This window comes from Rhinoraja longicauda, chromosome 31 (genome assembly GCF_053455715.1).
Source record: "Rhinoraja longicauda isolate Sanriku21f chromosome 31, sRhiLon1.1, whole genome shotgun sequence".
NCBI lineage: Eukaryota > Metazoa > Chordata > Chondrichthyes > Rajiformes > Arhynchobatidae > Rhinoraja > Rhinoraja longicauda.
Genome location: NC_135983.1, coordinates 10,250,524 through 10,277,342, shown reverse-complemented (window position 1 = coordinate 10,277,342; position 26,819 = coordinate 10,250,524). Strand labels below are relative to the sequence as shown.

The following is a 26,819-nucleotide window of genomic DNA, read 5'->3' as shown; positions in this document are numbered from 1 at the left end:
AATATTGTTTTGATCTATGAATATACTTTGTAAAGGTACAGCCTTTTGAAGTAAATAGTATTTCCAAATGCCTTGCTTTCACGCAGTGTTTAACTCGTGCAGTTCACAGTGGTTTTGAAATTGTTGAATTAATGTTAGTTAAATCAACTAGCACTGCCTTTCATGGACCTAATGTTGCATTTTATGTTCCTGAATCAGTCTGAAACTAGGCAATTTTTTTTCCAATATCAGGTGCCAGTTGAACTCTTTGTTCATGGGAATTTGGAATATCCAAAATTTTGAGGAAATCTAAGTCTTGCATTTTATCAATTTTAAGTTTGGAGTATGCCTTTTGAAACTGCCTTTGTTTTTTTTTTAGCTATGTGCCTTAAACTTTTAGAATTTCATTTTCAGTAGATTACAGTCATACAACACCAACTTGTCCATGCCAACTAAGATGTTCCATCTAAGCTAGTCCCATTGACCATATATCTTTCTAAACCTTTCCTATCCATGTACCTGTTCAAGTATATTTTATATGCTGTAAGTATTTAGCAGAGATTGTGGTCTAGCCCTTTAATAACTGTTCAAGTTTTGCTTCTCAGCACTTTTGTGACTAAACATACTTTTTCCTACTCTTGAGTCAAAGTTTCTGAAATCTTGTATCTCTGGATTCACTTCCTCAGTTCTTCATGTTGATCTCTGTTATTTTAGTGTATCTATGGTGAATCATCAGAAATGAGAGGTCAAGAAATGAGACGAGTGATTATGGCAACGTATTAAAATGCAGAGATATGGGTGATTGACAGTTGGTTTGCCGAAATTAAGTTTAGTCTCTTAAATAACATATTGTGAAACAAAGCGTTATGTGGTCTTTGAACAATCTCTTTGAACAGGTGTTTTTAACCAAACCCTTCCTATGGTTAGTGCTACTTCTGCTTTCATTAACAGAAGGGCTGCTCATGAAACAGGAATTGAGTCTATATTTTAAGTAATAATAGATTTTGATTCATTTGGGAAAAAATATGTTTGAAGAGGTTTTTTTGAGATAGTGCATTTAAAATAAAGCCCTGGTGTCTAATTTGCATTTTTGTGTGGAAGTTGTGAAGTGGTATAGAATGTTTGGGAAAACAATGGGAGATGGAATTCCCATGTGGAGAAGTTAAGTTACCAGTTGGATCATCATGTAGTTTGCTCCTCATCTTTCCTTTGAAAGAAAATAAATTTGAGTGCTTTGTGCAAGTAATGTAGAGATACGGGTATTGAGCTTCTGTCTCCAGGTGTAAGAAAATAAAATAGACCAATCTGGAAATGATCAGTAGAATTCTTAATTCTTTCATTAATTCACCTATTCTATTTACAAATTTTCTGTGCATTGCGATAAGGGGTATTTGGTTTAGTCTTTGAACCATTTTTCCCCTGCTCTAGTTCTAATTCATTGTGTACTCTTGTGTTAAAACATTCATTTCCTGATGAGTGCTGGCACCCATCTTACTACCCTGTGTTATCATCTTGTCCTTTCGGCTTTAATTTTGTAGATTTTCTTCACAGAGCTAGACGTTATCTGCAGGGTTGGAAACTGATGCTGTGCACTTGGCTAGAAGGTAGCTGAGATAGAAGAGAGGGTGGAAATGGTGACATTTTAAATTCCAAGTCAGGAAACCAATAGTAATCTTGCAGGAGTGCAAACAGAAACCATTGCTAGTGGTTGTCTACCTGGAACTAGATGGATAAGACTGAGACCATGCAAGTGGGATCCTTAGCATCTAGACAGTGGATAGAAGAGGACATACTCAGCATGTCAGTGACTGCAGATTGAGGAAGGATATATTTGGCACATCAATTAAGATGTCATTGAGTAAACCTTTAATCAAAGCTGGTCTGGTTATGTTGATGCTCTGTAAATCTGTTTCAGTGATTATAAACAAGAAGTTCCACATATCAGGGGGAACAATACATTCAAGAAAATTGGAGAGAAAGAAAGCCTTAGAAATGGAGTATTTATACCAAGATAATTCCTTTTCTCTTTTTTTATCTTGTTTATCTGTGGAATTCTTTGCCACCGAAAGCTGTGGATGCCATGTCAGTGGGTATTTTTAAGGTAGAGATAGATAGATTCATGATTAGTATAGGTGTCAGAGGTTATGGGGAGAAGGCAGGAGAATGTGGTTAGGAGGGAGAGATAGATCAGCCATGATTGAAAAGCGGAGTAGACTTGATGGGCTGAATGGCCTAATTCTACTATTCCTTGACCGTATCTTTTTCAAACTCCGTTCCATGTATTTATCACTTGTGTGAAGGTGAAGCTCCTGATGTTTGTTCTATTCCAGTCATAATTCATGAAGCTTTATTCTGTTCCTTCAATTTAGTCTTGGTTCTGCTTTTTTCTCCTGTTCATTGTCTTATCTACCTCAATAAGTTGCCTTTCTGCCTCCTTGTGTGAATCGGGAATATTCTCCTTTTAACATTTGGGATCATTTTAAGAACTTTATTTGCATTGGCTCTGATACATAATAGTATTCACTCTTGTATTGTCTGAGGAATGAAATGCACTAGTTAGTTGTAGTTTAAAGAGAACACTAAACCACTTGGAAAAATAGGAACAGTTGCTTTTTACTTTTGTAAAATGTCATCTGGCACTAATTGAACTGTAAACATTGATTTGATTATTTCAAACTTTGTTCCCCAGATACCATTTCCAAAGTAGATGTGGTTGACTTTGGTGAGACCGAGTCTCTGAGGCACCAGTTAGAAGATGCCCAACGCTGGAATGTTTCTCTGCAATCACGACTTGGACAGATGCAAGCTAGAGCTGGTGGAGTGGGTGCAGCCAATGATTCGGGTATACCATTGTCTTTCCCTCTCTGTCATGGCTAATTAATATGCTCAAGATAGATAGTCTTTGGGAACCATATCAACATGCAGTACATATTTCTTTATGGGTCTGGTGTGCAGTTCAAAAGTTGAAATCTTGCTTTACAATTATCATTGATATGCAAGTTTTCAAAACATTTTATCAAAAAACTACGGAATGGAAGAAGGCCCTTTAGTCCGCAGACTGTGTGCTATCCAGCACGTACTTGCATTAATCTTATTCTCCCCGTTGTCCCCTCAACTCCCCTCAAATTCTGTCACCTAATTGCACATTAGGGGCATTTTAGTGGGCAATCAACCTGTCAACTCGCATGTCTTTGAGATGTGAGACAAAACTGGATCATCCAGGAAGAATGCGTGGTCACAGAAAGAATATGTAAACTCTGGTAGACAGATCGGGATTGCACAGAATGCTTTAGGTATGAGGCAACAGCTCTCCTGGCTGTGCTGTTTGTGTTATCTCTGATAGTTCATTGGGTTCGGTGACATAAAACACAATTAGGTTTAGGTTTATATATTGTTGCATATTCTGAAGTACAGTGAAAGGCTTGGCTTTGCATTCTATCCAGATCAGATATATCATACATAGACACAATCAGTTCTGACTCGAGTACAATAGATAGAGCAATGGGGAAGATACATAGTGAAAAATATAGTTCTCAGCATTGTTGCGCACCAATTCCTCAGACAAAGTCCAATGCCCTCAATGGGTTGGGGTGAATCAAGCAGTACCTTAGCTTATGGAAGGACCCAGACGTTGGTCCACGACAGATCATTGGTAGTATTAATGCCGTGGAATTTGAAGCTCTCAACAATTTTGGTGATTGGTGCATGTACTCTACCCTACTTCCTGAAGTCAATAATTATCTCCTTTATCTTGCTGACATTGAGGGAAAGGTTATTGTCTTGGCACCATGTCACTATGTTCTCTATCTCCATCCTGTACCCTGTCTCGCCATTGTTTGTGATCCGGCCCACCACAGTGGTATTGTTTACAAACTTGTAGATGGAATTGGAACTGAATTTGGCTGTGCAGTGTGAAGGAAGTAAAATAGGGGACAGAGAACATAATCTAGCGGGCACCGGTGTTGAGAGTTATCGTAGAGGAGGTGTTGTTACCTATCCTCGTTGATTCAGGTCTGTGGGTCATGAAATCGAGATTCCGGTGGCAGAGGGGGAGCTGATTCCTAGGTCCTGGTATGGAAATGAGTTTGGATGGGATTATGGTGTTGAAGTCAATAAATTAGTCTAATATAGACTAATGTCTAGGTGCTCTGGAGATGAGTTTAGGGCTAGGGAGATAATATCTACTCTGAGCCTGTTATAAAGGTAAACAATTGCAGGGCAATGAACATAAGAAGTTGTTCAATCATGGAACTGAGAGCTATCTTTGATTTATAAAATTACACAGCATGGAAATGATCCCTTCAGTCCAACTCGTCTATGCTGACTAAGTTGCCTAACCAAGCTAGTCTCACATTCCTGCACCTGGCCCATATCCCTCCAAAACTTTACTTTCCATGTACCTGACTAAGTGTTTTTTAAATATTAGAATTGTACCCGCCTCTACCATTTCAATGGCAGCTTGTTCTTTCAACACACTACCCTATGTGTAGAAAATGTTGGCCCTTGTGTCCCTTTTTAAATCTTTCACCCCATGCAAACCTATGCCCTCTAGTTTTTGACTCCCCTACTCCGTGGCAAAGACTATGCCTATTCTTTTTGTGTGTGTCGCTCATGATTTAAAAAAACCTCTACAAGTCACACCTCATCCCGCACTCCAGTCCCTTCAGACTGATGAAAGGTCCCCACCTGAAATGTAGTCTCTCCATTCCCTCCACCAAAGCAACCAGGCCTACTGAGATCGTCCAGTAGTTTTTTGGTATTCAGAGGGACTTGAGTATTCTTGTAAAGAATCACTGAAAGCTAATGTGCATATTGAGCAAACAATTAGGAAGTGTGTTGGCCTTTATTGCTAGAGGATTTAAGCACAAAAATAAAAACTGCTCCAGTTATCTTTGCCTTGATTTGGTCTGCCAATCCTCCAGAAAGATATGCCTGGAATGAGTGCAATGAAGTTACATTATAGTACTTCATTGGATGGAAAATTTGTCTTATGAGATGAAGATAAAGTAGAGTGGGCTTACAGTCTCGGGTTTAGAACCAATGACGTGTCTCTTTGAAGACACAGTGCTGTTGTAATGCAGCAGGTCAGGCAGTATCCCTGGAGAACATGGATAGGTGATGTTTTGGGTTGAGACCCTTCTTTAGACTAAATGTCTCTAAATTGTGCTAGGTTTCAGGGCCTGATGCGATAGATACAGAGTTGATGTTTCCCTGGCTGGGTTCACTAGAACGTTACGATCAACCTAAGACGATAGCCATTCAGAACATAAGAAATTTCTTAACTGGAGAGATGAACCTCAAGGTGGTGTTGATTCTCACTCGCTGGATGTAATCATGGTTCAGATCGATTATATTTTTTGGATGTTAAGGGGTTAGTGAGTAAAAAAAAAAGACTGATTTTACAAAATGACAGATCAGGTGCAAGGATACAATTCGCTGCTTATAACTTCTTTACACTGTTGTTTTCTAGGTAACACTTTTACAAGCTATGGAGACCAGACCTCGTATCTCAGCATCTGCCTGGGCCAATTTGATGATTTGGAGCAGGAAATAGTAAATCTTTCTCTGCCAGAGCTCCGGCAAAAGGTGAACCTTTCTGAGTCTGATATATTCACCTCACTCTGCAGATCTTGTGTTTTCTAATTAAATTTTATACTACACACAACAAAAATAGAAGATAGTTTCCTGTTTATCCTCCTTTAAAAATCCAGGTTCTCGAACTGCTGAAGACCTTGAAAGCATTGCAATCCAACGACCAACAGTTGCCAGATAGAATTAGTACGTCGGAGCGTTTTGTTCTCAGCTCTAACAGTGAAAAAAAATTATACTTCCCATCAGTGCCTGCACAGGTAAAGAAACAGCTCAGAAATTACTTTGCATGTCACGCATTTTTCTACTGCTAAAAGTATTTTGCTTCCAATGTTGTACACACAACTACTGAAGTGGTACAAAATATTTTGGTTCATAATTCAGTTCGACTTGGATAGAGAAAATATGCGTCCTAGTGACATGGATAAGTGTGAATTCTAAGAAAGTGTACATTTTCTTACATTGAATTGTGACTTACGTGTTTTTATGTAAGAGTATATTATGTACTTCATGTAAATTTGTGCATGAATTCCTGTTATGTAGTGATAAATAGGACAAGTTTATATTCTTTATTAACTTAAAATTGTTTGGGTGTTAAGTGACTTCTTGGAATGTTTGATTTAAGACTTGAAAAATCTGTTCATTACTTTTTGTTCCAGGTCTACTGGAATCCATTTTGCATCCAAGACATGCTTTCATTTATACTTCAGTTATATATGCTGTTGTTTACATCCATTTTCTTTCCTTCAAACTTCATTCTTTTGTCTCATCCCACTACATGTCTCATAGCTGCTTCATCAAAGGCTGGAAGAATCAACGAAAATAAATGGAAACCTTCAGGAGCTGTCACAAAACAATGGCCAGCTTCAGGAACGCAATTTGGTAGGGACGTTTTGTTCATTGAGAAATGCACTCGGTTATTTGCACTTTTTTTTGCAATTTATTTAACTTTTTTGGGGTTTATTATGTTATCTATGAGTACCATGTTTACAGACTTGTTATGCTGCTGCAAGTAAGAATAGCATTGTTCTGTTTTTGGCACTTATGACAATTAAACACTCTTGACTCTCTCTTGACTCTAAATATTTCTGGCTTTGCCCATTTTACTTGGGCTATTCCAGTGTGAGTGTATTTGAATTTGGGCTTATGATCGTAGAAAATTTGTACTGAAAGGAGTTCATCATGCCCAAGCCTATCAAAAACAAAACCGAGCCGGATCTTTGCTTCCAGCACTAAATCTATATCCAAGTATTACTTAAGTGTGGTGAAGGATTGCGCTTCAACCACACTTTCAGACTAAATTCCATACCGCTTTCTCGATGCTCCCTTCATTTCGTCTACCAGTAACTTAAGGATTTTTTTCTTTTGCTAAATCAGATGGCTCCTTTCTTAAAACACAGCACTGGAGGAACTCAGCAGGTCAAGCAGCAACTGGAAGGAAATGGACAGGTGACATTTTATGTCGGGGACCCCGCATCAAACTGAAAAATGATCCGTACCCAAATTGTCACCTGTCCATTTCCTCCCAAATACTACCTGACCCGCTGAGTTCCTCCAGCACTGTTTTACTCAAGATTCCAGCATCTGCAGTCTTGTGGCTTCTTTCTTAGTCAGTCTAGCCCCTCATATTTTATGCAAATCTCTCCATGGCTGCCTCTTCCAAAAACAAACCCAATCCAATCTTTCCTCTTGGTTTAAGATTTTCCTGTTCCAGCAATACCCTTGATCTCCCCTGCAGCCTCCAGTACAATTGTGTTTTCTTTGTAATGTGACTAGAATTGTATAAGGTGTTGAAGCTGTGGCTTAGCTGGTGCTGTTGTACCATAACCTGTGTATTTACTCTTCTGTCTTTTTATTAAATATAGCATCATGTGTGCCTTTTTAACTACCTTATTGACCTCTCCTACCTTTTAAGACATCTGAACAATAACACTACGATCCTTTTGTTCCTCCGAACCACTGTATATCAATAAGCACGAGTAATGTTTTTCTACTTCATCAAGTAAGCTATGAACAGCCCAAGTCTTTCAATAGTTTGTGTAGCTGTACGTCATAATTTTACTTTGTCTTTTTATTGTCTGAAACTAAGGTGCACATTAAAGTTTTTGGTTTAGTTTAGAGATGTCGCATGGAAATGGGTCCTTTGGCCCACTGAGTCCGAGCCAATCACCTGTTAACTCGTGTTCTATGTTATCCACTTTTGCATCCACTCCTCATACATTTGGGGCACTTTTCAACGACCAATTAATCTACAAACCCATACGCCTTTGGTATGTAGAAGGTCACAGGGAGAACGTGCAAACCTCACAGAGGCAGCACTGAGGTCAGGATCGAAGCAGGGTCTCTGGCATTGTGAGGCAGCAGCTCTACCAGCTGCTCCACTGTGCCATCCTTAGATAAATTGCATGTTCCGAAGGAAATAGTTTAGCATATGCAAATTATTTGTTGAAACATAAGTTAGGAAATAGATTCCCTTGTAGTATTTCTATTATCTCCAGCCCCATTTTCTTTCTGGGAGGAAACTGATCTGAGTTGCAGTTGGACGCTATTTTCTCGTGTAACCAATGTGCAATTGAACAATGCAGAGATTATTATCTTACTCCCCTTCCCCACTCCCACTCATCACCACCATGAGGACAGTACTTTCTCAAGAGTGATAGCCACTGTGATACTTGCAATATTATACTCCTGCCCTTTTGAACCTGAGATCTAATGCTAGCAGTATTGGGCTTCATTATTTCTACAGCTACTGAACCGTTTCCTCATAGTGTGCTCATTTTATTTGGCAAAATGCAGGGCTTATCCAAAGATGACAAATGTACACAGACGGTCCCTGAAGTTGAGCCAGCAGAGACTGTACCAGCATGGCAACCTACACCCTGTGGTCTGAGAACAACCTCCGAGGGAAATTGGAAGCTGGGTTCCCCTTTGTTATCTAGTGACTTTGCTGCTTATAGAAATAGTTCAGAGTCGACAAAGTTATTGAATGATTTGAATGAGATTAATTATGAATTGCAAGAAAAATGTAGACAGCTACAAGAAGCGGAGGCTCACCTGGACATAACTGAATGCCAGTTGCATGAAATGGAGAAAAGAGATCATGAAATGGAGGGCGAAGTTGTCTCAATGAGGTCGTTGATGGAGGAGAATGGTGTATCATCAGTGGCTGAGCTTGGGTAGGTGCCACGGAAATTCTCAACATTAGCCGTTTTTTTTGTGTAAATATTAACCATCTGCATGTGGGTTCTTTTAAAAACTGTTCTTCAAAAAAGCATTTGGGAAACACAAGAAAATTGTAGGTGTATGGATCAAGAATAGGTGTTAACTGGGTTAATCTTTCGAGGACCGTCATAATCATTGAACCAAATAATGGCCACCTGTGCTATAATTTGATCCAGACTTAAGCATTCATCCAATTCTGGCTTGACTGACTTTCCCTCTGTTCCCTGTTACTTCTTGGCTGAATTTTAAATCTAGTTCATTCTTGGCATGTTTTCTCTGGATTGACATCTTATTCTTTTGCTGCCTGAAGTTGAAATGGAAAGGGTGAATTTTGGGAGGTCATGTTGCAGTTGTATAAAACGTTGGTGAGACTTTCATTTAGAGTATTGTTTTCAGTTCTGGGCATCATATTATAGGAAAGATGTCAAGCTAGAAAGGCTACAGAGAAAATTTACAAAGATGTTGCCAGCACTAGAGGGTCTGAGCTATAGGGAGAGGTTGAGTAGGCTGGGGTTCTATTCCCTGGAGCACAGGAGGAGGAGGGGTGATCTTATAGAGGTGTATAAAATCATGAGTGGGTGACTCAATGACATAAGTTAATGGTGAAGGGGAAAAGATTTAATACGAATCTGGGGGGTAACTTTTTCAAACAAAGGTTGGTGAGTGTATGAAACAAGCTGCCAGAGGAGGTAGTTGAGGCTGGGACTATCCCAACATTTAAGAAGCAGTTAGACAGGTTCATGGATACGACAGGTTTGGAGGGATATGGACCAAATGCAGGCAGGTGGGAATAGTGCAGCTGTGACATGTTGGCTGGTGTGGACAAGTTGGGCTGAAGATTAAAAATAGTTTCCCCCCCCACCCCCACCCCCTGCATAAAACAAGCTAAAGAACACTAAAACATACATTTAACACATACTATAAAACACCAAAGAAGGGAGGGACCAGACTGTTGGCGAGGCAGCCATTGTGGGTGCCACCCAGTTGGTTATGCATTTAGAGAAAAAGTAGCATCTGAAAATTTAGCTGGGGAGAAATTTCCAAATATTGTTTGGCAAGATGGTTTGGCATCACTTAAAATTCTGTGGCAAAGTTTTTCATTGGTGCGGCATCTGACACAGATCAGAAAACACTTCATTCATAATGGATCATACCTTGGCCTGTAAAATGGTATCAAAATTCACACTGAAAGACAGATGCTTATATATCTTAATGATTTATTGATAAGCAATCTGCTTGGGTGTAAAATGAAAAGTCAAACCAAATCCTATCTGACAATTTACAATCTTAGTCAAACTTGGTAAAAGTAACCAGCCTCACGGATCTTGTCAGAGAGCCAGGCTACACCAATGTCAGCATTCATTTAACATGGAACATAGAAAAATGGAGCAGAGGAACAGGCCCTTCAGCCCACAATGTGTGCTGAACATGTTCCCAAGATAAACATAAAATGCTGGAGTATCTCAGCAGGACAGGCAGTATCTCTGGAGAGAAGGAATGTGTGATGTTTCGGGTCGAGACGCTTCTTCAGGGTAGTCAGGGGAAAGGGAAACAAGAGATTTCAACAGCGATGTCGAGAGATATCGAACAAATGAATAAAAGATATGCAAAAAGTAATCTTGATAAAGTAAGCAAGCCATTGTTATCTCTCCACAACATCGTCTATTTCTCTCGCTTCCCTTATCCCTAACCAGTCTGAAGAAGGGTCTCGACCCAAAACGTCACCCATTCCTTCTCTCCAGAGATGCTGCCTGTCACGCTGAGTTACTCCAGTACTTTGTGTCTATCTTCGGTTTAAACCAGCATCCGGAGTGCCTACCTATACATTGTTAGGTGCGAACGGCAACCTGGTGTGACTTGGGTAGGAGAGGGAGGGAGCGCAGGGGTTATTTGAAGTTGGAGAAATCAAGATTCATACCACAGGGTTGTAAGCTGCCCAAACAAAATATGGGATGTTATTCCTCCAAGTTGCGATTAGTCTCACTCTGACAATGTAGGAGGCCTAGGACAGAAAGGTCAGTGTGGAATGGGAAGTGGACTTAAAGTATTTGGCAACCAGGAGATCAGGTAGGTCCAGGCGGACAAGATGTTCAGCGAAACGATCGCCCAGTCTTAGTTTGGTTTTGCTGATGTACGAGTCCATATCTTCAACAACGAATACAGTAGATACGGTTGGAGGAGGTGCAATTGAGCCTAACCTGAAAGGACTGATGGGGTGGAGGTGTTGGGACAGGTTTGCATCTCCTGCAGTTGCAGGGGAAGGTACCTGGGGAGAGGATGGTTTGGGTGTCTGGGATAGATTAACCAGGGAGTTGCGGAGGGAACGGTCTCTGCGGCACACATCTGCCTGCAAGCAATCCATATCCCTCCATCCCTGTATGTTCATGTGCCTATTTAAACACTACTGTTTGTTTGCTTCCATCAACAATGCAGCACATTCCAGGTACTTGCCACCCTCTGAGTAAAATAAAAATACTAGCCCTGCACCTCGTTTAGATTTTGCCCCTCACCTTAAAGCTATGCCCTCTAGTCTTTGACATTTCCACCTTTGTCAAGGCAATTAAGTGTACAAGTGATTACACTTCTGTACCTTTATCGGCAATTTGAGATGAATTTCTCCCTTTAATCTCAAGTAATTCTTGGCATCAGTGACGAGGTCAGTATTGTGTTGTTTTTGTAACAAATGTTTTAACATCTTATTGGTGATTCTATGCTTATCATTTAAAATTTAAACACTATATATTTTGTGTTTTGATTTTCTAGTACTTAATTATTCCTTTTATTTTTATATTAATGAATCATCAATTAACAGATTAATTTTATAAAAATTGCAGAAATGAAATTATAAAATTGAGAGCAGAGGTAACACAACTGCGAGATCAGCTCGGGGAGAACTTGTCAATCACTGAGAATGAAGATGAGGAAATGGATGACGAGAGCAAAGATCGCCTAAGAAAAACTGTTTTTAGGTTAAAAATCAAATTGAAGATACAGAGAAAGGTACAGGACGTCCTTAAGCAGCAGTTAGCGCTTAACTCCTCTGGTGAGGCTACAAGTTTCAATCCTGATTTGATCGTAAGCATGGCAAAGAAAATCGAACACTTGAAGGAGGATCTAGAAGCCGCCAATCAAAAGCGAGCAAAGGAAGTGAAGGAAAATGAGGATAAAGGGCTCCAAGAATTGAAGTTACCACAGTCACAAACTTTGGACGTTAGAAACCAAAAGACAAAGGACAGCGAGCAGGTATCTGATTGGTCTGTTACATCTGCAATTCTGGTGGGTAGTATTATGGTTTGTAAATCCCTGTTATTTTTTAACTGAGCCCTTTTAAATGCCTTCCACCATGTGAACCCATCTGCAGACTTCATTCTGAAACACACCTCAATACCTGATGTGCTGGTTGTTTGGTTAAGCACGCCATGAGGAAAAGCAAGTCAATGTTTTTGGAACAGTTGACAAGTAGTTTTTTAATGTACTTTGTGCATTTTAGCAATTTGGTTTTAGTTTGTACCAAATAGTTTATCTTCACCTCCAATTCATCAGTGAGGTACATAATGCTGATCAGAAAATGCTTCATCTACAATTGATCACTCCTTGGAATGTGGTATCAAAAACCACACTCAATTTAGAGACACTGAGAGGCAGCTCATTATCTAAGTTGATCTTTGTTAATGGGTGATTGCCAAGCAACCTCTGCATCTTCCCCTTTGAGGAATAATGTTTCTTTCAATGTATGGGACGTTCATCTCTGGAGCTTGGAATTCAGCAATTTTAACTTGATCATTTGCCCCTTGGAATGTGACTTTGAGCATTCGTCTTTGAAGGTGTCATTAGTGAGTCTTTAATAAATTGGACTGTAGCAGCAATTCAATATTGATTTCAGTATTGAAAGGTGTACAGCTACCAGTTGAAAAACACCAACAAAGTGAATTCCCTCACCCTTTTCTGCATTCCACAGAAGTTGTTCTCTCTGTAACTCTGATTTACTCGTGTCTCCACCAACCACTCTTCTCCATGTGGCATTCATCATTCAATTGTAGTTGACATCAACATTTGTGCCACCTTGTCAGTCTTAGTCTTTGACCCTTTCCTCTCCGTTACTTTCCCCATCCCAAGTTAAAATGCATTTTTTCCCCTTCACTTTCCAGTTCTGATGTAAGGTAATTGATCCGTCTCTTTTCCCACAATATGCCTGACCTCCTGAATCGTTCCACACTTTTTTAATGTTCTAAAATATTGTTTTCCCCTTGTAATCTTATTGCATTCATCTTATTCAGATCGCTGTAAGGTCTCGTATCCCTGTCCCACTAAAACGGCCAAGGTTGATAAATGGTGTTAATACTGCCACCTCTGGCCAAAATCTCCCGACTGACCATCAACAAGTTGATCAGTTGAGGGCAGCATTGAACGTCGACAAACAATTGCAGAGTAAGCTCTGTACTGTTGAGATAACACTCGACAGCCAGGCAGAGAAGTTAAGGCCTCATTGTACTCCTATCTATGGTAAGCAATTAAATAGTATTTGGTTGTTCAATTATTTAGCATTTTTGAACGATGGACAGTTTATAGGATAACCTCTTTCCTTTACAGCAACACAACAGAACTGCTTATTCAATCAAATGTTATATATTCTATTTATATTTTTTTGTTCTAGCAGTATTTTTGATATCCCTTTTTATTTCTGCAAGTGAGATTTTGTAATAATGCACAAGCACTTTCCAAGGTAGTATCTGCCTCTGCCTCAGGTGGCAACAGTGTAACAGTCTTGAAAGCAGGCCCTCAAATCTTGCTGTCCAAGTATCTCTCTAGATGTATTTTAGTAATTGTCTTCCTCTAGCACCTTGTTCCAGAGATGGTCAGGTATGATCAGGTTGAAATTTCCACTGACTGCAGGTTCTATTTGGCAAACAATTTTATTTACAATAGAGAATTCAAATTGGTGATGTTTTTTGTTTATTTCGAGCATTTAATGTGACTTGAGTTTTCCAGTTTTGCTGATGGCACAAGAATTAAACAAAGGACATCTTAAACATCACTAGCAATTCTGGTCAGGAACTGAAGTTTAAAAAAAATCTATTGTTAAAGGTTATCACTGTTTTACTTTTAATACTCATACTATTCAGTTATCAACTGACACAGCCTTTTCCCACTTTTTGCTGAAATTTATTTTGGTCACATCCAGCAGTTAATCATGCTATAGGCCAAAAGGAAATCTAAATTTGAAATAGGACTTGTCATTTCCAAAAGTACAGGCATCTTTAGATTTGTTTCTAAATGTTTCATTGTTTTCTGTCAGGCAAGCTATGGTGAATTTTATTTTGTATGTTGCTGATTATTTTGAAAATGGAGATTCATATTTTGAATTTCAGCGCAGGATTAGAGGAAGTGGAAAGCAAGGGGTGGGTGCAGTCCCTGAGTTTGTCAGGTACCTGAATGCCGAATCTAAGATTTTGCTTAGCAGAGATCTCCCAACACTACCGTCTTGGGTCAACATCACTGCTCTGAACGTTTATGCATACGACACATTCTCAGCTGCTGCGAAAACATCAACGGTAGTAGTCAGTAGATGAATCTAGCAGATGAGTTGAGGTGGTTTACTCGAATGTACAACACAACATTTACCCCTGCCTTCTCCTCCATATCACAGTCAAAACTATACACCATGGAAGCAGGCCCTTTGGCCCACCTTGTCTATGGTGACCAAGTCGGCAAACTGGGCTCGTCCCATTTGGCCTACACCCCTCTAAACCCTTCCTATCTATCTGTCCAAGAGTCGTAATGTAATCCACTTCTATAGCTTCCTCCGGCAGCTCATTCTGGAAACGGAGAGTAACTTAAAGAGAAAGTTATCCCTGAGGTCCCTCGTAGATCTTTCCCTGCACGTCTTAAGCAGAGACACCAGATTGATGAAACATTTGCTTTATTTGCTGATGTATTTTTGTTGAACAATGTGTACAATAATGAAATTATGCTCTTTACATGTTGTTTTGTTTCTGTTTGTATTTTAAGGCTTGCCTCTGGAATTATGAACCTCCAAAAAGATTCTCGATGTTTTGTTTTGTGCTGCTTTGTTACGACTTTGCTTTTGTCCTTTATTTTCTGTAGCTGCATCATCTTTGAAACAAGATGATAAAGAGGTCCAAGTGGACTTGCAGGACCTTGGTTATGAAACCTGTGGAAAAAGTGAAAATGGTGTGGACGGGGATGAGAACAGTAGTCCAGGTAGATCTTGTGACCCCCGGAGTGATGCACAGGAGGCATGAGGGAAAGGACAGCTTTATCTTCCGTAGACCTGCATGCTGTTAACTGTCATCGCCTTTCACTGCTAAAATGTTGTGCTTATTAATTATTTACAGTTCAAAGTTAGTATAAAGTCTCAAATTTGACAAATTGTTGGACTAACAAGCAACTAAGAGGTTAAACTCCTGACTTATCTCTACATTGCAAGTACTTGTGTTGAGCTGGTTGCTGCTGTGAGTGAGTGAATAGACTATCAGTTGCATTTCATGGCCATGGCAATTCATACTTACCCAGCTTGAAAATAATAAATGAGCACAGCAAACTGTCTGTCTGTTTTTAAATCATTTTCTGTTTTATTTAGCTGAGTTTGTTTTTTGCTTTTTACTTTGTGGTCACGTTTCAGGTTTTGGGAAATTTTTGGTAGCTTTTGCATGGAACAGGAAAGAGTAACATTAATTAAAAATCCAAGAATAAAACTGTAACGATTAAATGTATATTTACTGCTGGAATATTTTGCTGCAGACACAGCCCACCATTTACCAGGCCATTGCTACAGTGACTCGGCCGTTCCTGCTCTGCTTAAACTAAATCGCCGCTTTTTCTCCATGGAGAATCTGGACACACATTCGTCGACTTCATACCCAAGTTCACCAAGTCTGATTTCACCCAAAATCAGCTTGAAGAATCTTGATGTTTTTGATGATTATGGACACACCGATGATGTAAGTGAACTCAAACTTCAAATCGGTGAACTGAAGGAACAAATTGAGAAGCACCACAAGGTTATTCATCACCTACAGACGCGTGTACGCAAGAATTCTCTGTCCAGTGATCAGTTGACTCTTTCGGATCAAAGTCACCAGACTCCCACCAGAGGTTCATATGAGAGACACTCTCTGGAGGCTTTTCAAAAGGATAATGATAGTAACTACAGTCAGAGAAGACATTCCATACAGTCTACAGATCTAGCTGTTCAAACCAGCCAGCAGGTTGGCAGTCTTTTTGATTGTACATCAAGATCACAGAGTGTGGATTTTGGAAGCCAGAATGAGAAAGGAGACTGGTTGATGTCTGTTTATTGCCAGGGTGGACAATTAGCACAAAAGTTAAAGGAACAAGTGGAACAATTAGAAGATCAGTTACAGAAGGAGAGAGCGCGGAACGAGGAGCTTCATGATCAGCTTCAAACCAAACAGGCTCCAGTGTTGCCAGCTCAAAAGTAAATAGCTCTATTTAATTGTAAATGTAGAGATTGTAATTGTTTTTGATGTCTGCACATTTAACTAGTTGTATGGCAGTTATGGTTATTATCAGCACGTTACCTGTGACGGTCAAAAAAAAATTTTAAATTTATCCTGGTTGTTAATTTATTATATTAGAAATTGATTGCTCACAAAATCAAAACAGAAGAGAGGAATATATTGAATGGAAAATAATTTTTAATTGATATGCACCTTTTTTGTCTACAAAAGAGTCATAGTCATACAGTGTTCACCCTGCCAATTCGGTAATGGCCATCGAGCACTCATTTGCACTAATCCTGCACTGATTCAATTTTATTCTCCCGTGTTCATATCAAATCTCCCCCCCCCCCCCCAGATTCTAAGACTATCCTACATTGTGGGGGTGGGGGGGCATTTTGAAGTGTCCAATCAACCTGCTAATCTGGGAATAAAAAGCAGTAAATTCAAATTGCACTGTGGCAAATTGGGAAATTTGTATGCTGGGTCAAAGTGACCACAAATGCTTTTTTGTCCATAGAAAATCTCCATCCTATTCTCCAGTACTCTTCAGAGAAAAGAGCTTGCCGCTTCTCCTGATGTGGCATTACCCATGGCAGCAGATCCACACTGCATGGTTGACTTTTTAATGCCCTAATAGGTAGTCCAGCAGATCACTGTGGTAAACAATTGCTTTCTTCACACATCCCAGGGTTGGTAAAAGTGGAAGCTTGCCAGTGTTACACAGGTCAGTTGTTCACAACATGAATCTTATGTAAACCCAGAAAAATAGACAATAGGCCATTTGGCCCTTCGAGCCAGCACTGGCTCAATGGTCTTGGAAATTTTGAGAGGACCATTTAACATTAAATCTTGGTCTGTTTTATATTTAACAATGGTTTGTGAGTGCATGAACCCAATTTTCTTTTTTTCTAACTTAGCGGAACAGAATTTTTATGTACCTTTTTTTGTGATCAAATGCAATGTTTAGTGCATTGTTCATCCAATTTCTATGTGCATCGAGAGAGGCGACGCAATCAAAATGAAGGAACTGTATTCAAATTAAGTGCAGACTCCTTGCAAATAATTTGCACAGCGAAAGACAAACTTGAGATTCAGCAGGTCAATCAGCAACATCCAGCTCATGAGGGATAGTAAAATGGAGACACGGGAGAATGTGGATGTTGGAATCTTGACCAAAAAGCAAAATGCTGGAGGAACTCTTCATGCCAGGCAGCAAATGTGGAAAGAAATGGACAGATGACATTTTGGGCCGGGACCTTCCTTCAGTCTGAGGAAAGGTTAGAGTTAGATGACAAACATCATCTGTTCATTTCCCCACCACACCTGTGGCCTAACTAGCTGAGTTCCTCTGGCACTTTGTTTTTATGCTCAAGATTCCAGCATCTGTAGTCTTTTGTGTCTCCATCCAGCTCCTGCGGGTCTGTTTTTCCTTTAAAATTTAATATTTCCAAACAACAAAAAATCAATATGCAAGAAAATATATTTAGTTTGTTTTATATAGCTTTGCAAGTTGTACAGTATTAAATCTTTACCATATGAATTGTGCATTTTGGGGAAATTACACACTTTCTTCTGCTTGTACTAAGGTATGATTCATTGGTACAGTCGCAAGCAAGGGAACTGTCGCACCTCCGGCAGCAAATCAAAGAAAACCGCAACATCTGCTGCTTGCACCACCAGTCTCTTGTGGATCTTATTAAGGCCTTTGAGGAGCTGCTGCAGGCCAGCGACGTTGACTATTATGTCGGGGAAGCCTTTCGCGATCAACTGAACCAGACTTTACAGATGGTGGAAAAGCTAGAAAACAATTTCGATGGTGGTAAGTCAAGAGGCATAATTGTTTTGTATAATAATTTTTTTTTAAATGGCCAAAAGAATGATCAAATTCTGTGATGCTTCTATCTCCCTCTATGTTTACCAAGTGCTTCCTAACCACTACGTTGACTTCCTCCTCTCAAGGTGTAGAGTGGTGCTTTTCTCCCAACTTGAGATAATCAGGATGTGAACATAATTTTGTGGACCAGCATTCTGACTATATCAGCATTCTCTAGTAGACCTTTATTGTCAAACTATAAATGCCTATATTTCCCATTTATCTCTATCCAAAAATCCCTCTATCACTCTTTTAAATGTAAAATCATCCCCAGCTCACGCTTTCTGAGCAACTGTACTGCAGCTCCCGTTCCTCAACCCCATAAATGGTGGCACAGTCTGTATGTAATACCCTTATCAAATCTCGACATAGAATCATACAGCACAGAAACAGGCCCTTCAGCCCAATGCATCCATGCTGACCAAGATGTCCTATCTAAGTTAGTCCTTTTTGCACATATCCCTCTAAAGCATTTTTATCCAGGTACCTATCCAAATGTCTTTTTAAATAATGTTATTGCACCTGCCTCAACTACGTAATCATTGGACTTCATTGCCTATACCCCTTGACTTATTTCCATCTCTTCAATACCCGTGTCTTAAACCCATCCTATCACCTAAGCCTTTGACTAATCCTGTCTCGAAAGCTCTGTTGTCTCCTATTAACCTATTAAAGGTACCAACCTTCAGAGATGGAGAATATGAAGAGACTACTTGTCTCTGTCCCAAATTGCTTACCTGAAATTGTCTGAAATGGTGACTGGGAATAATAGTTCTGTCAGGGGAAGCATGGTTTCTGCATCCAGCTTTTCAAGGCCTTTTAGAATTTGTGTAATCCTTGATGAGATTTCCATTCTCCCAAACTCTAGCCCAATCCACAATCTCTGGCATTGAGCTAGTGAATCTTTGCTGCATTACCTGTACACTAAAGTTTTAAATCTAATCACATTCAAAGCCACTAGAGGAGAGTTGACAATGATGGAATGGGCAAATGTTTTGAAAGGTATGGTGGTGCATCTCAAGATGCAATGCTCAAGTTGCAAGGCATATTTACTTTTTGCAGGCATAAAAACCCAATGGGTGAGGTGCTTCTTTCTCGAGGAGGCCCTAGATAATTGCAACGACTTCCTTACTTCTGTTTTTTAAATTCTTGTGTAATAAAGGCTGACATACCAATCCCACCTGACATCATAAAGCAAAGGTGGAAATGTGAAATTTGATCGAAAATAATCTTTTCACTGATTTTGTTTTTTAATCTATTGATCCAGAAAATCACCTCACTTTCCACCTTTTTATTAAAACAAATTTGATTTGTCCAGCCTAAACTTTGGTTTAGTTTATTTATTTATTATCACAGGTATAGTGAAAAGCTTTCGTTTCTGCCATGATTACTGAATTATGCAAGTGTCCTATTCATGCCTTGCCCAATGACACAACCACTACTTTGTGGGCTTTAACTAGCTCTTATCTATATTTCCTTTGCTATTTTTTGTCAACTCAAACTGATTCTAGTTCTAAAACTAGAGGGCATAGGCTTAAGGTAAGAGGGGAGCAATTTAAGAGGGAGCTCAGAGACAACCTTTTCACTGAAAGTAATCTGTCTGAAATGACCTGCTAGAGGACACAACTACGACTTTCAAAAGACATTTGTACAGATATATGGATAGGATGAATTTAGAGGGAAATGGGCCAAATATGAACAAATGGGACTAGCCCAGAATGCCAATGTTGCTGGCATGGGCAAACTGGGCTGAAGGGCCTGTTTCTGTACTGTACAGCTCGGGCCCCATGAGTAATCCCGAGAATACTACTTTTAGTTGACTTTTTAACCTCTTCTAGCATGCCATAACTCTGCCCAGCCAATGTGAACCACAACCTCAGCTGTTCTCACTCCTTTTAGTTTAGAGATACATCGTGGAAACAGGCCCTTCGGTCCACTGAGTCCGTGCCGACCAGCGATCCCCATACATTTGTCTTTTCAGGAGATGTTGCTGTGTACTAAACCAATATCGTCATCATGAAAATTCCATCCTTGTTTCTCATCCATTGCGAGATATTTTAAAGCTTATTGTTTTTATTTTGCGGGATAAAACAAAAAATCACCTTATAAAGTTGTGAAGCAAATTATAGGTCATCCAGTTTCTCTCTGGTGGATGACCTGTTTCTAGCTGTTAAGTGAATTAAGGCTCTCACAATAGTGGTTCTGTAGCTAACTGCGAGGGTGTTAATCTCATTAGGGAAAGGAATTAAGTTCTTTGAATTGACATTAATGCTTAAGGTTATTTCATATTTGACTGAACTGTGCGTAGGAGGGAGGATAAGCAGTCTGTTTTCAAATGGCCTCAAAGAAAAAGCATACAATTGGCAGATTAATCTTAACGATGGATGAACTCATAAATACTGGAAAGAGAATCACTGTGCATGTCCTCTCTGTGAACTCAAAAAGTGCAATGTGACGATCTGAAATGTCCTGATGCAAGAATTAAAGCAGGTGGAAAGTGTCACAAATGGTTTTTTTAATTTATTTAATTTTAATTTTTTAATTAAATATTCAATTTTAAGATGTCATTTTCTGTTTGTTTATTTAACTTATATAAAGCACAGCTAAGTTATTTGTTTAATAGCTGGTCTGTTAAATTGTGTGGGACAAGTAAATATAAATTTATTTTTATTATCTTTTAAAAATTATTCAGAAAATAAACATTTCAGCTTCCTTGTCTATTTTATAGTTATTTCCGGAGATGCATCTTCTGCTTGTGGAGACAACACCCTCGTTGACTTCTCTCAAAGGTAAATGCGTGATGTAGATCTTCAAAAAGCACGATTTGATGCTCTTTATTCAGCTAATTGCAGGCCAGTCTGAAATGTTATCTGGGTTAATCTGCATTGTTTTCTGTTCATAAACATTTGTGTAGATTAACATTTACTTTTAAAGATCAATATCTATTATAATTGTTGTCTTTATCCTGGCTGTTTGATTTTAATTGGCAAATGGCTGATTTAAAGACTTAATAGGATGTTATATTCTCATTTTGCATATTGATGATTTGACAAATGGTGTCGCTGCATAAGCAAATGCTATTCATAAAGATGTAATAAATACACTCCATGTTCTGACATTGGACTGTGCCGTCCGTCTCTTTGTTGAGTGTAGGTGCATACAAGGATGAGAGACGGGTTGCTTCCTCTGCTGGTGGAGCTCCCAAATGATATAGCCATTCTCTGAAGTTCTGAATGCTCTGCAAAACACAAAGTGCTGGAGATCAGGCAGCATCTTTGGAGGGAAATGGACAGATGACATTTCCAGAAGAGGGATCCTGGCCCAAAATGTTGTCTGTCCATTTCCTTCCACAGATGCTGCTGAACTGTCGAGATCCTCCAGCACTGTGCTTTGCCCAAGGTTCCGGCATCTGCAGTTCCTTGAGTCTCCACTCTGTGAACGCACTATGTACAATTTAATAAAAGCTATCTACAAGACAAATCATGTCATAGTTAACAGTTTGGACACTGTACAGCAGTCATTAGTATCATCTGATTTACGATAAACTAAATATTTTTTCCAATTTCTTTAACATTTTCCACGGAGATCAAATTCCCCACCCCCTAAATTGGTAATTACATCATGAGCAAAATTATACAGAATATTTGTTTACAGAGAGTCTCTGTATCCACTATCATGTACCACACATGATGAGTGTTTCTTAACAGTAAACTTCCTTTGCTTGTTCATGTTTCAAAGGTGAAGAAAATCTATTTTGTAATAACTAAACTAGTTTGACTATAATATATAATATTTTTTAAATCGTGTGTTTCTACTTCAATTAAACCTTTAGAAGTCGTCCTGTGAAATTGGACTAGCACTCATCCCATGTGTTAGTTTCAGGGGAAAGCAGTGGGTAAAAACCTTGCATAATTTTGGTGATGCCTTAAATACTTCATCAAAAGACGCTAGCACGCATCGCCGTGAGTCTGCTTTTCAGGGCATTGTTGAATATTGATTAAACTACTGGGCAATTATTCCTGAGACTTGACTTTGACATCCACCATAAGAGCTGAAGGATTCAGATTCCAGTAATTGAAGTCGAGAATAAAATTCTAGTATCAGTATTGGCGAGCATGAGAGTATCAGATTAAAAAATTTTTTTTAAAGTACCCAGTTCATGATATTTGGAAGAGTATCTGTTGTATTTACTCGGTCTGGACTATATGTGACTCCAGACCCATGGATGAGGTTGATAGTCCCCTGAAGTGGCCTGGAAGATCACTCATTTGGTAGAAGTTCAGTTAGAACATTTCGATAAGTCCATGTTTCAAGGAAGAAGACAATCCTGATGAAATAATTAAACTAGTTTGACGGCATTATATAATATTTTTTAAAACCTACTTCAAATTAAACCTTTAGCAGTTGTACTGTGAAATTAGATTAACAAGCATTCTACATATTAATTTCATTAGCCTGCAGCAAATAACGTTTCAATCACTTCATTTATTGCTAAAGAAGGAAAGGAGTACGGATAATGCAAATGCAAAACACTAGCAAGTTTGCGGATGTCACAAAGCTGGGTGGCAGTGTGAACTGCGAAGAGGATGTTCGGAGGTTGCAGGGTGACCTGGACAGGTTGAGTGAGTGGGCAGATGCATGGCAGATGCAGTATAATATAGATAAATGTGAGGTTATCCATTTTGGCGGCAAAAACAAGGAGGCAAATTATTATCTCAATGGTGTCAGGTTAGGTAAGGGGGAGGTGCAGCGAGACCTGGGTGTCCTTGTCCACCAGTCACTGAAAGTTGGCGTGCAGGTACAGCAGGCAGTGAAGAAAGCTAATGGCATGTTGGCCTTCATAACGAGAGGATTTCAGCATAGGAGTAGAGGTTCTTCTGCAGTTGTAGAGGGCCCTGGTGAGACCACATCTGGAGTATTGTGTGCAGTTTTGGTCTCCTAATTTGAGGAAGGACATCCTTGTAATTGATTCACAAAATGCTGGAGTAACTCAGCAGGTCAGGCAGCATCTCGGGAGAGAAGGAATTGTAATTGAGGCAGTGCAGCGTAGATTCACGAGATTGATCCCTGGGATGGCGGGACTGTCATATGAGGAAAGATTGAAAAGACTAGGCTTGTATTCACTGGAGTTTAGAAGGATGAGAGGGGATCTTAAAGAGACATATAAATTATAAAAGGACTGGACAAGCTAGATGCAGGAAAAATGTTTTCAATGTTGGGCGAGTCCAGAACCAGGGGCCACAGTCTTAGAATAAAGGGGAGGCCATGTAAAACTGAGGTGAGAAGGAACTTTTTCACCCAGAGAGTTGTGAATTTGTGGAATTCTCTGCCACAGAGGACAGTGGAGGCCAAATCACTGGATGGATTTAAGAGAGAGTTAGATAGAGCTCTAGGGGCTAGTGGATTCAAGGGATATGGGGAGAAGGCAGGCACGGGTTATTGATTGTGGATGATCAGCCGTGATCACAATGAGTAGTGCTGCTGGCTCATAGGGCCGAATGACCTCCTCCTGCACCTATTTTCTATGTTTCTAATGTTTTTATGTTACGTATGTTTAGTTGACCTCTGTCGTTGTATGCAGTGCCCTCCATAATGTTTGGGACAAAGACCCATCATTTATTTATTTGCCTCTGTACTCCACAATTTGAGATTTGGAATAGAAAAAAAATCACATGTGGTTAAAGGGCGCATTGTGAGATTTAAAGGCCATTTCTATGTAGAAATTACAGCAGTGTTTATACATAGTGTCGTCGTCCCCCCGTCCCCCCCCATTTCAGGGCACCATAATGTTTTGGACCCAGCAATGTCATGTAAATGAAAGTAGTCATGTTTAGTATTTTGTTGCATAACCTTTGCATGCAATGACTGCTTGAAATCTGCAATTCATGGATATCACCAGTTGCTGGGTGTCTTCTCTGGTGATGCTCTGCCAGGCGTATATTGCAGCCATCTTTAGTTTATGCTTGTTTTGGGGGCTAGTCCCCCTCAGTTTTCTCATCAGCATATAACAGGAATGCTCAATTGGGTTCTGTTCGGGTGATTGACTTAGCCACTCAAGAATTGACCATTTGTTAGCTTTGTAAAACTCCTTTGTTGCTTTCGCAGTATGTTTGGGATCATTGTTTTGCTGTAGAATGAACCGTCGGTAAATGAGTTTTGAGGCATTTATGTGAATTTGAGCAGATAGGATGTATCTATACACTTCAGAATTCATTATGCTACTACCATCAACAGTTGTATCATCAATGAAGATAAGTGAGCCAGTGCCTTCAGCAGCCATACATGCCCAGGCCATTACACCCTCCACCACCGTGTTTCACAGATGAGGTGGTATGCTTTGGATCTTGGGCAGTTCCTTCTCCCCTCCAAACTTTGCACTTGCCATCACTCTGATATAAGTTAATCTTCATCTCATCTGTCCACAAGATCTTTTTCCATAACTGTGGTTGCTCTTTTAAGTACTTCTTGGCAAACTGTAACTTGGCCATCCTATTTTTTGCGGCTAAACAGTGGTTTGCATCTTGCAGTGTAGCCTCTGTATTTCTGTTCATGAAGTCTTCTGCGGACAGTGGTCATTGACAAATCCACACCCTGACTCCTGAAGAGTGTTTCTGATCTGTCAGACAGGTGTTTGGGGATTTTTTATTATTATAGAGAGAATTCTTCTGTCATGAGCTGTGGAGGTCTTCCTTGGCCTGCCAGTCCCTTTGTGATTAGTAAGCTCACCAGTGCTCTCTTTCTTCTTAATGATGTTCCAAACAGTTGATTTTGGTAAGCCTTAGGTTTGGCTGATCTCTCTAACAGTTTTATTCTTGTTATTCAGTCTCATAATGGCTTCTTTGACTTTCATTGACACAGCTTTGGTCCTCATGTTGATAAACAGCAATAAAAGTTTCCAAAGGTGATGGAAAGACTGGAGGAAAGACTAGGTGCTGAGAGCTCTCTTATACCTGCATTCAGGAGGCAATTAAATACACTTGAGCAATTACAAATGCCTGTGAAGCCATGTGTCCCAAATATTATGGTGCCCTGAAATGAGACAACTATGTAAAAACACAGCTATGTAATTTCTAAATGTTGAAACCAAAATGTATAAAAATGGCCTTTAATAAAATCTGACAATGTGCACTTTAACCTCATGTGATTTTTTTTTCTCTATTATAAATCTCAAATTGTGGAGTACAAAGGCAAATAAATAAATGATGGGTCTTTGTCCCGAACATTATGGAGGGCACTGTAGATTTGTGGTTAAATTAAACCATGAGAAAAAAGGGACGACTTTATTTCTTTTCTGTGAAATGTAGGAGTAGTTTTTAAAAACTCTGCTCATGTTGGTGGTTGCTGCTATTCCAGCATGTGTAATTAACTGGAATAGCCAGCTAAAACCAAGAGCTGCATTCTAATCCTAATGCATTGATTAATCCTGTGCCACTGTCCTTAAGATACCACTGATCTGCTCCTGCACAGTGACTATCCTCAAAGCAATAGGCATTTGTTATTCCCCATTCATTGGTGTACTGAGGAATATATGAAGAGAAGCCAAATAGTCTGTGATTTGTAGATAAGTGGTTCTTTAATTTTGACTACAAGGAAATGGAGATTGGATGATCTACAGAGAAGGAGCCTAATGTGTTCAACTAATCTTTTGAAAATTACTGCCGCGGACAGTATTATTCTATCAAAACAATTTTTTACTGTTTAAAATAAATCTAAAAATGAACTGCTTTATGTGAGGGACGTTTTTTCTTGGTATTGGCCATCTATAGGAGCCGTGCCCAGTCTCTCCCACACATCTTTATGTGTGCATTGGGTGCTCCTAGAATAAGTTCTTAAGTGTGTACTTAATTTAAATGAGCATGCTGTCCAAACTTAGCCCCTTCTACCGAGAATCTCTCTTCTCCTTTTCTCTGGCCAGCCCTCGCAGCCTGCAGTGTGAGATTCTCTTCCTTCGAAAGCAGCTGGAAAGTGAGCGTAAGCACCTGCACAAGCGGCTGAATGAGCTTCTGCGTGAGAACCAGGCCTTGTCACAGGCAACGAAAGAGCAGTTCGCACGGTAAGTTTCAACTCTTTCATGTTGGCATGGGAACATTCAGTGTTTTATTAAACCAATTCATTAGGCACCGATATATTTACTGCTGAATATTATTAGTGGGGATTTAAGTGTATGGAGACTGGAGATTCATAAACTAATTCATAACTATGGTACAAGCATTGCTGATGCAATGCGGAGACACAATGGCGCAGCTGGTAGAGTTGCTGCCTCACAGTGCCAGAGACCCACGTCAATCCTGAGCCTGGGTGCTATCTGTGTGGAGTTTGCACATTCCCCTGTGACCACGTGAGTTTCCTTTGGGTGCTCCGGTTTCCTCCCACATGCAGGTTTGTAGGTTAATTGGCCTCTGTCAATTGCTCCTAATGTGTAGGGATTTAGCCAAAGGGCCTGTTTCCATGTTGTGTCTTTTAATCAATCAATTATATAGTAAAACACAAACTGCTGGGGTAACTTCGTAGATCAGGCCAGGTCTGTGGAAGGAACAGGCAGCTGACATTTCAGGTCGGGACCTTTCTTTGGTCTTTGTCCCAATTTGAAACATCATCTGTACATTCCTTCCACGGATGCTACCTGACCTACTGTTACTCACAGTATTGTGTTTTACTCAAGGTACCAGCAT

At 39.7% G+C, this 26,819-nt stretch overlaps 1 protein-coding gene across 7 annotated transcripts in view; it reads left to right on the top strand.

The window, feature by feature from the left end:
• The window catches only part of cdk5rap2 (CDK5 regulatory subunit associated protein 2), a 106,016-nt gene that overhangs the window by 54,976 nt on the left and 24,221 nt on the right, over window positions 1–26,819 (top strand). For 6 of the 7 annotated variants that reach the window (XM_078426465.1, XM_078426464.1, XM_078426466.1 and 3 more), the window contains 12 exons: window positions 2,669–2,821; window positions 5,450–5,565; window positions 5,691–5,828; window positions 6,358–6,450; window positions 8,365–8,744; window positions 11,625–12,033; window positions 13,068–13,293; window positions 14,896–15,012; window positions 15,553–16,249; window positions 17,861–18,093; window positions 20,876–20,936; window positions 26,063–26,200. In XM_078426465.1, coding sequence (XP_078282591.1) covers window positions 2,669–2,821; window positions 5,450–5,565; window positions 5,691–5,828; window positions 6,358–6,450; window positions 8,365–8,744; window positions 11,625–12,033; window positions 13,068–13,293; window positions 14,896–15,012; window positions 15,553–16,249; window positions 17,861–18,093; window positions 20,876–20,936; window positions 26,063–26,200 — 2,761 coding nt within the window. The remainder of the gene's footprint in view (window positions 1–2,668; window positions 2,822–5,449; window positions 5,566–5,690; window positions 5,829–6,357; window positions 6,451–8,364; window positions 8,745–11,624; window positions 12,034–13,067; window positions 13,294–14,895; window positions 15,013–15,552; window positions 16,250–17,860; window positions 18,094–20,875; window positions 20,937–26,062; window positions 26,201–26,819) is intronic. The other variant, XM_078426461.1, reaches the window with a different exon arrangement.